The 10,282-nt window shown below is 35.1% G+C and overlaps 1 protein-coding gene across 1 annotated transcript in view; it reads right to left on the reverse strand.

The window, feature by feature from the left end:
• The window catches only part of fndc3a (fibronectin type III domain containing 3A), a 106,649-nt gene that overhangs the window by 18,040 nt on the left and 78,327 nt on the right, over positions 1–10,282 (reverse strand). The window contains exons 6-9 of the mRNA XM_073817374.1: positions 7,912–8,208; positions 6,632–6,690; positions 1,118–1,287; positions 787–846 (exon numbers count right to left, since the gene is read on the reverse strand). Coding sequence (XP_073673475.1) covers positions 787–846; positions 1,118–1,287; positions 6,632–6,690; positions 7,912–8,208 — 586 coding nt within the window. The remainder of the gene's footprint in view (positions 1–786; positions 847–1,117; positions 1,288–6,631; positions 6,691–7,911; positions 8,209–10,282) is intronic.

A 10,282-nucleotide genomic window follows, 5' to 3' on the forward strand; every position in this document is an offset into this window, starting at 1 on the left:
AAAACACAACAACAAAAAACAAAAGACAAACTCACTTGTATTAAAGGAGAAGTTCACTTCCAGAACAAAAAATTACAGATAATTTACTCACTCCTTTGTCATCCAAGATGTTAATGTCTTTCTTTATTCAGTCGTAAAGAAATTGTGTTTTTTTGAGGAAAACATTTAATGATTTCTTTTCATATAGTGGACTTCTATGGTGCCCCGAGTTTTAACTTCCAAAATGCAGTTTAAATGCAGCTTTAAAGGGCTATAAACGATCCCAGCTGAGGAAGAAGGGTCTTATCTAGTAAAACAATTAGTTATTTTTTACAAAAAAAAAAAAAATAATAATAATAAAAAAAATAAATAAATAAATAAATATATATATATGTATATATATATGTTTTTTAACCTCAAATGCTGGTCTTGTCTAGCTCTGCGTGAACTCTCTGTAGTCTATTTTTTTTTTTTTTGGAAAATAACCAATCGTTTTACTAAATAAGACCCTTCTTCCTCAGCTAGGATCATTTAGAGCTCTTTGAAGCAGCACTGAAATTGCATTTTAGAACTCGGAGGCACCATAGAAGTCCACTATATAGAGAGAAATCCTGAAATGTTTTCTTCAAAAAAACAATTTCTTTACGACTGAAGAAAGAAAGACATGAGCATCTTGGATGACAAGGGGGTAAGTAAATTATCTGTATTTTTTTTTTTACTTCTTTAAAATCACAGAAATACAGTTGCTAACACTTATTACCCTAGAAAGCCTAACAATATAATGTAAAAGTCAAAAGTGACACAAACCTGACATGGTAGTCTGTTGCTGGTCTTAATTCTTGTAAGGTTGCACTTAGTTCCACACCACTAACACAAATGAAAGACAAAAGAAAGAAAATAATAGTAATATTTTTACACAATGTAAACAATTAAAACACCCCTTCAAGATTCATCTACTGTTGTGATTTTAAAAGAGCTGCAAATGTCATGTGAACTGCTGCTGAACTTTAGCCATCACTGATTTCAGAAAACCCACAGCAAACCACAAAAAACAACAGCAAGTTCCTCAAACGAACCCACACCTTCTCCACATCCTGCCCAGACCTCCTCCGCAGCATGACACGGAGCATGATCTCACCTGTAGGCGCTCTTGTACTTCCCGTCCTTGCCACTGTACGAGACTGACACCTCGTACGTCAAACTGGGCTCCGCAGGGCTTTCTTCTCCCTCTTTGGGCTCATCGTCACCTTCTGTCCGTGATGGGGCCACCCAACTCAAACTGGCCCCTCTGGCCTGGATGTCTGTCACCTGATGACACAGGATGATACAAAGTTTTTACACGCAGCACTACATATAATCCAACAGACTAGCACAAATCTTTTAATTGACTATATGCATAGATTACTTCCTTGTTTTAGACAAGCCAGCTAAGTCATTTCCGGTCAACTGTACAGTGCCGTAAAAGGAGTGTACTTTGCTTGTTTTCTCTACATAATCCATTCACAATCAAAGAAAAGTTTTGTTTGTCTAAGAGGACCAGATGTCCATGTATACCGTTTCAAGAATGACAAAAGGAAGTTTAAAAAAAAAAAAAAATATGTGAGTAAATTGGCTAAATATGCGCGAGTCATTGCTGTGTAATAATAGTATTGACAGTAATATGGACGAAACATCTGACAAGCTGATGTCAAAAAGAGCTGTGCATTAAATGATTCAGACTAAATTCAGAGTAATAAAACTACAGCAGTAACAAGTTTGTGTTGATTAAATACAGGCTATTTAATAGCTTTTACAGTTCAAGATAAAGCTTAAAAGATGTAGTTATTAAATTATATAAAATACATCAAATTCATATTGAGTCATATTAAATGCATTATTTAATTCTTATACCATTAATATTTAACTTACTTAATTTGTAGTGAACTATATATTAGTATTTAAATAATTCACCCTTATAGGCTGTTTGTGTCTGAGCTTACTTATTTATTTTAATGACTTTCTGCACTTGCTATACTATATACTTCAATGCCGTAAATGTACTACAATTGATTATACTAGTAATTTTACAATAAATCGAAAAGCAAGACATCTTGAAAAACTAGGGAGTTGAAATGGCAGCTGCAGCCAATGATTGATCTTCTGCTGCCACCTTCTGGTTATATGGGTAATTTCATGTTATTTTCATGTTAAAAAGACATTGTTTTCTGTGAAATGACATTTTTTTTTCCCCATGTTGTCTTTATCAATGAAGTGAATCTTTGAAGTTATTTTTATTGCACAGCTGTAGAATTGAAAAATAATAAAGGCTAAAAAACTATGAAGCAAAGTTGAAAAAAAAAACTGATTAAAAAAACTGATTATCAAGAATACAATTAAGATGTCCTTGAAAAGAAGTATGGCTAGCTAGCTAACGTTAGCCTAAACACGTTATGATAGTGTTTAGCTGTCAGCATTTAAATGTACAACTATTTAGGAACTCTCCTGGGATTACCAGGCTCGACATTTAAATTATATGTTGTTAAATAATATGAAACCGAATGTTCATGCCGCTATCATCATTTACGATGTTGCAATTATTATTTTTCTCAGTTTCTGATAAGAACGAGGCAGTAGAGGAGTCTCAAGAGTGTCCACTTATATATAGCACATATACAATGAGCTTCAGCGGAAGTTTACGAACTGGCTTATCATTATGCAGAAGTTCTAAAGAGAACGCTCTGTGCATATGGTCAATTGGTGGGGAATATTCTAGCTAGCTTTGAATTAAACTTCTACTGGATTGAAAGTTGTCACACAGACAACTTGTGTAACTACTTACACAAAAAGGTTAAATAAATTTACACAAGTTTAAAATTCCTGCTGATACCATTTATATTATTGTATATAGAATTATTATTAAAAATCTGTAATATCATCCACAAATCAGAACAGTACCATTTACTAGGCATCTAAACATTTGCCCGATACCTACTTAGGCAAATTTGGACATGCAAACTACAAGTTTTACATTATCAATGCAAAGGAAAACGCAAACTAACTTTTGTTAAATTTGATTTGTAGTGGTATTTATTTATTAATTCTTTTTTAACCACAGAGTTTTAGTTGAACAATATTCAAAAAAGACGGGATATCTTTTTTGACCTTTTTCAAATTTTGTTCACCAGATGCATCTTATAATCTTCACATCAAGACTCTGACTCAGATTTCTGGTTTACACCACAGTTACACCAAAACAAATTTAACAGAGCTGAAAACGACAAAGCTGAAAAAGTCAGAATCTATCTTGGCAAAGTAAAAGAAACCTTGGTAGCATTCTCAGCATGTGTCTGTAAACTTGAAGAGATTGGGTTTCTGGCTCAGGTCTTGTCTCATAAATGTAGCCATAAGGAAGAATAAAACGACAATTATTTTTATAATTGACTTGTCAAAGGATAGTCTGTGCAATTAGTCTATCACAAAGGAGCCCTTTATAATTAGCATGATTTTAGGTCATGTCCCCTAGACAATCTGATGAGAATCTGTGTTTGTAAACTAAGTGAATGTGACGCCCAAGGACAGCCAAGGGACTGCATATGCAGACGAAAAGGAAAAGTTTGAAAACTGATGTTACAAGATGCATGATTGATTCAACTGAATTTGTCAGATTTAGTGGAATCAATTTTGTTGTGTTCAAGTACTTTCAGAGGTTAATTGTTCCTTGGGGCTAATTGGCTGTATATTTAACAACATGCACATGTTTATGTGGGAAATACAAATGTCTGCTTGTTTTGCCTGGAAAGAGTCTTATTTTAATGACATGCGGCACTTCCCCTCCGGAACAAAAGAGAACTCCTGTTACACAAGAAGGAATATTTTTAGCTTTATTCTAGTTGAGAAACAAGTGTCTCCTTTAGTTATAGATGCATGACTATGTACCTTTTGGGTTTTCAGACAAGAATAGCTCAAGTTAGCATGGATTACTAGGCCAAAACTGACTTAAAAAGAACCTATTTATCTGTGCCTTGCGGGGCATCGTTCTCTCTTTTTACACTTTTCGCTACAACTTTTCTCACTGCTTGAGCTGTGGAAATAATCTTTCAGTTACTGATGCAACTGATCTACATAAATCTGACAATATAGGTTTGACTTATTCTGAGTAGGCAAAATATGTGACAAAATATAGTGGGTAATTTTTTAAAAGGAGCAAGGTCAGCATTCTTATTAAAATGAACTGCATTTGCTTAATACATTATAAATTCATTAGTCATTATGCAAAACTAACTCTTGAAAACTTTTTACATTAATTTTTAGTGGCCTTAATTTATTCATTCTTCATAGAGTTAGGAAAAGGTAAAATGATCTTCAAAAAAAGATGCAATATCTTTCTTTTCTCTTTCTTTCCAACTATTTTTATTCCATCTTCACCAAGGTTTCAGACCAAGCCTCACAAGTTATTGGCTAGAGGTTTTTGCCACTGTCTCTCCCAAAATAATGCAACAGAACGTAATAAAAGATGGAAGCCAATCTTTATCTTTACAAAGCCTTCCGCTATTAAAACAAAACTGGTCTTTCCTATTTCAATGGTTCATGAGGAGTCCAAAGACAGTAATAATTGATTTGGCTAAAACAAATTACAAAATATATGTGACCCTGAACCACAAAACCAATCATAAGGGTACATTTATAAATTTAATTTATACATCATCTGAAAGTTGAATAAATAAGCTTTCATTGATGTATGGTTTGTTAGGATAGGACAATATTTGGTAGAGATACAGCTATTTAAAAATCTGGGATCTGATGTTGCAAAAAAAAAAAAAAAAAAATCTAAATACGAAGAAAATCAGCTTTAAAGTAGTCAAAATGAAGTTCTTAGTGATGCATATTACTAATCAAAAATGATATATATATATATATATATAAATGAATATTTTTATATATTTACGGTAGAATCTTCATGGAACATAATCTTTACTTAATATCCTAATGATTCTGGCATAAAAGAAAAATTAGAAAATTCATCATGTCCCAAATATTTCTTAAGATAAAATTAATCTCTTTATTTCCAAATAACGCTTGCATGCCAATGGTGGTAAATAGCTTGGCTATTCTGTAAAAAATATTTTGAACAGCATGCTTAATTGTCCTTTTTAAAATTTATTTGTAGTGCCCCTTTTTATTAATATCTCATGGACTACAAAGAAAAAAAATCTACTCAGGACATCATGTTCAAAAAAGGTTTGAATGTCTAATGAAAAAGCATCAGTAATCATAATAGTGAAATGGACAGGGCTGTTTCACCAAAACTGAACTCACTGTTTCATGAAAACACCAATAAACCAGATCCCAGCTCACCAGACAAGACAGCCATTTAGCTTCCTCTATGAATCAAATCAAATACAGCATTAACGACCCATTATGGAGAGCCATTACTGTCTTCTTGTGGGGACTGTAATCATGCATGGATGTAGAGTTTTTGAGACAGTGGAAATGACTGTCATTAAGAAAACTGTTGACGCAGCAAGCAGCCGTACAGTTCTTCAGAAGGTGGCTTCTCGGTGAGTGTCAAATGTAGCATGAAGGCCTCACTAAGAAGAACAGTACGCCATAACAGTACGAATATGCCAGTGATAGATTAATGCATTGACCAGGCAGGCTGATTAATAGACTGATATTTGGCCAGTGTGCAATTGTCTACCCTTTCAAAATGTCAAGCCTCGTCAATGGACCAATTTTTAAACATTTTAGGGAAAGGATCTTGAATAAATATTGTGTAAAATAAATGTTCTGAATAAATACAACGTTTTATTTTGCGTTCCCACCACAGACTTTGCAAGGCAAGCAATTAGCCATTACCTATTTCTACATAATTTAATTGGCTTGTTGTGGCTTTATTCTAAGCAAGCAGAAAAATGTATTTATACTTCATCTTCATAAATCTGACAATCTTCTGTGATTAGCCTGCTCATCAATGCTTTTTTCTAAATATCTTCTGAAGCTGGTCTATGTTTCAGTCAGCTGTACATTCTCAAGTTCATACTGATAACATTTTTCTTTAGTGCAGGAATAATACTATTATGGCACAGATTACTATAATCCTAAAATGGCTGTGCCTAATACGTAACTCAGTTATGCTCACCAAGGATAAATGTATTAAAAAATAAATAAATAAATAAATAAATCATCATAATAAAATATATATATATCCTATTTTAATATCTAGTTTAAATAAACCATTGCTAATTGTAATTTATTCCTTTCAACAGCCATAACTTTTTAGTATCACATGATTCTTTAAAAATCATTCTAATATGCTGATTTGCTGCTCAGGAAACATTTCTTATTATCAAAGCTGAAAACAAGTGTGCTTTTTAATATCTTTTTGTGGAAACCATAATTTTTTTTAGGATCCTTTTAATGAATAGAAAGTAAAAAAGAAAGCATTTGATTAAAGCAGAAATATTGATATTATACATCTTTAATTTCACTTTTAATCATTTTAATGCTTCCTTGCTGAATAAAAGTATTTCTTCAGTCTGTGTGTATATTAAAATACCAAGCAACTGTTAAAAATGCTTAAGAAAACCAAAGTTTAACATTAAAGGAAAATTAAAATACAATATATGCACATAAATATTACCAAATAAACATTAAAATAAGATAATCTCCTTACCACTGGCTTGCAGATCGAGTTTAATCGTTCCTGAAGAGCCTTTGCTTCTTCATCCAGTTCTATATAATGGAAAAAAAGGAAAAACAATATCCACATAAGACAACACCCTTATCAATTGTTTAATAAAAAGGGCAAGGCTTCACGCTCAATCTCGCCTCTTTAATCACATAAGAGGCATTTATTTTCTATGAATGGATTGATAGATACATCAGCTAAGTTTAGCCAGCGTACAGTAGCTGCAGCTGAGCTCCTCCAGGCTGGAGTTAGTTAGCACTGATAAATGACTGAGTCAGTGCAGGGGTAATTACAGCTAATGTTATCTGCAGCAGCCTAAAGCTGAAGGAGCTAATGAGACTAGAGACGAGCTGCTCGGGCCTGTTTACAGCGGGGCCGGAGAGAGGGTCCATCCCTGGAGCCCCGTTAAATCTTCCAACAGGCTCCTGGATGGACTTCTACCTGGAACCTGAGATATAATCTTTCTAGAAAAAAGAAGACTTAATTGGACATTGATGTCTGTTAATGTTAATAGGTATTCCCTAATATATCACCTTCAGAGATGGCATGCTTGGTTATTAATTGAGGGAGAGATAAATAGTAAATAATTAATTCCCTGGTCATTTTAAAGCAAGTTTATATTTTAATTAGATGTAGTAAGAGATTAAAGTCTTATTTGTACATTTAAGTCTTATCTGTAAAGCTATTTTTATGCTAAAATGTGATTGGATGAGCCAAAGTTGATAGCTGATTTATGCAAACCTATTAATGCAACAAGACTATATATCTACACCATCAGTCAGGTTTCATAAGGGTGAGACAATACTAAAAAACTATGATTTTCTTCATGAAAATTTAAAATACATAAAGTTTTGGATTTAAATAAATATAAGGTAAAATGTCATTGGTAGAATAAGGTAAAATAAGGTATCAATGTCATTGTTTTCACTTAAATTATTATACTGATAATACAATTTGTAACAAAAGGTTAATTAAAGCTAGTAGAAAAACAAACACACCAAAAAAAAAACCTCTTGTTGCATCACCATAAACGTAATCATTTCTTTACCACTGGTGTCTCATATTGCTGATTATATCATTACAAAAAGCAGTAAGACAAGACACAGCATGGGTTTTAGGCACTCCATTTAATTTTGAGCCTCACACCTCTTAACTGTGGTAAAAAAAACACACACAAAAAAAAAAAAACACGCAGCATCCTGTGGTTTACTACTTTATTCTAATGGTTCTAGGAGCCCTAATGTATATCCTACCTCCCTCCCTACCTCTTGATTCTGTCTCCTTTCCTCTCACTGGACTTTTGCCCAGGGCGGTGATAGCAGTGCTGGGCTCCTCTGCGCCCTTACCCCCCAGCCCGTTCTGGAGATCTCCTCCTGATGGCGGCGTCCCACGGTTCTTCTGCGGGGATGGAGGGGGACTGTCTTTGGAGAGAGCCAGGCCTCCACCTCCCCCTCCGCCAACTCCCTGCCTCTCCTTCAGCTTCTTCTGCAGGCGCTCGTAGGTTTTGCTAGCCCTTTCATCTCTGTGAGCAAATGCCGCACGTCCATGTTGAGGGTGAGTATCTGAAGAAATTGGAAAAAAGAGAGACATGTACAGAATAATGAGCAACAGATCGCTGAATTATTGAAAAAAAAAAATGCACAGGTGACAATGCCGCCATGGTGCTTAGTCTCTCCCTTTAGGAATTATGTAACAAGTATATATATATATATATATATATATATATATATATATATATATATATTAGTGGTGGGCATAGATTAATTTTTTTAATCTAGATTAATCTAGATTAAATCTTGAAATTAATCTAGATTAATCTAGATTAAAATGGCTAATTTGAATTCTTCTGAAGGCATTCAGAATATGTGTGCTACCCAAATAATGACTAAAAGTAAGTCTTTGAGAACGGGTTTCTCAAGCCAGGTGGCGCATTAGACCAGGCGCTCATCTCCTGTTTCCAAAATGCATTACAAACTGCTTGACAATTGCATTTACAACACAATTAACTATACAAACTTGTGTAAACAAGTACTTCTGCGCAAAAGGCTGTACGACGTTCCAGTAAAATATACAGGCGCGCGGGTATGGATAGCCTATCTGCGTGCATCTTCCAATAAACTGCGTTGCTTTTAGAAGCGTCAATTCAGTTGTTGCATATAGTTTAATGTCTTTATTTCGGGATTATCAAAGTAAATTATAACTCAAACTTGAGATTTTACTGGGGCACAGCAGATTTTCACTGAGGCACGTGCCCCAGTAATTATAACTCAAACTTGAGATTTTACTGGGGCACAGCAGATTTTCACTGAGGCACGTGCCCCAGTAAAAAGGGTCTAGCAACGCACGCACCTGCCCTGAAGCGGCTTCATAGCTGCATCCATATCTGCGCGTCTCATTTGATGTGGTAATTTCACAGAAGTTGAAGACTCGTTCTCGCCCCCTACATTGCAATTCAACTAGATATACGTCATCCGCGCTAAAATATCAAGGTGAAAGTCATCATATCTTGCGTAGTTTAGACCCAGCTCCCAACCCAACTTTGAGAATAGATTAACGGCGATATTTTTTTTATCGCGCGATATGAGTCTCACGTTAACGCAGCACGTTAACGCCGATAACGGCCCACCACTAATATATATATATATATATATATATATATATATATATATATATATAGAGAGAGAGAGAGAGAGAGAGAGAGAGAGAGAGAGAGAGAGAGAGAGAGAGAGCCAAGATAATATATATAATACTATCTTTTTTATTTAATTGAACTATTATTATAATTTTGTGTACTAAATGTCTAAATCATTTTCTGTGTTGTTGTGATGCTTTGGCAATACAAAATGTACTTTTTTGTCATGCCAATAAAGCTTTCTGAATTGAATTGAATTGAATTGAATTGAGAGAGAGAGAGAGAGAGAGAGAGAGAGAGAGAGAGAGAGAGAGAGAGAGAGAGAGAGAGAGAGAGAGAGAGAGAGAGAAGTGAGTACACCCCTCACATTTTAGTAACCATTTTAGTATATCTTCTCAAGGGACAATACCATGGAAATAAAACTTGGACATATTTTAGAGTATTCAATGTGCAGCTTGTATAGCAGTATAGATTTACTGTCTTCTGAAAATAACTCAGCATACAGCCATTATGGTCAAAATAGCTGGCAACAAAAGTGATTACACCCTAAGTGAACTTGTCCAAAGTGTCAATATACTGTGTTAGCGCCATTGTTATCTGGCACTGCCTTAATCATCCTTGGGCATGGAATTGACCAGAGCTGCAGGGGTTGTTGCTGGGATCCTCTTCCACTCCTCACAGAGCTGCTGGATGTTAGACACATGGTGCTTCTCCACCTTACGCTTGAGGAAGCCCAATAGGTGCTTAATGGGGTTCAGGTCTGGAGACATACTTGGCCACCCCATCACCTACACCTTCAGCTTCGTCAGCAAGGCAGTTGTCACCAGGGCATCGCCACACATGCTGGACACCATCTGAGCCAAACAAGTTTATCTTGGTCTCATCAGACCACAGGACATGGTTCCAGTAATTCATGCATGGTTGTCTTCGGCAAACTGTTTGCGGGCTTTCTTCTTTCTTCAGATGAGGCTTTCTTCTGGGACGACGCCTATGCAAACCGGCTT

Source organism: Garra rufa, chromosome 14 (assembly GCF_049309525.1).
Source record: "Garra rufa chromosome 14, GarRuf1.0, whole genome shotgun sequence".
Classification (NCBI taxonomy): Eukaryota; Metazoa; Chordata; class Actinopteri; order Cypriniformes; family Cyprinidae; genus Garra; species Garra rufa.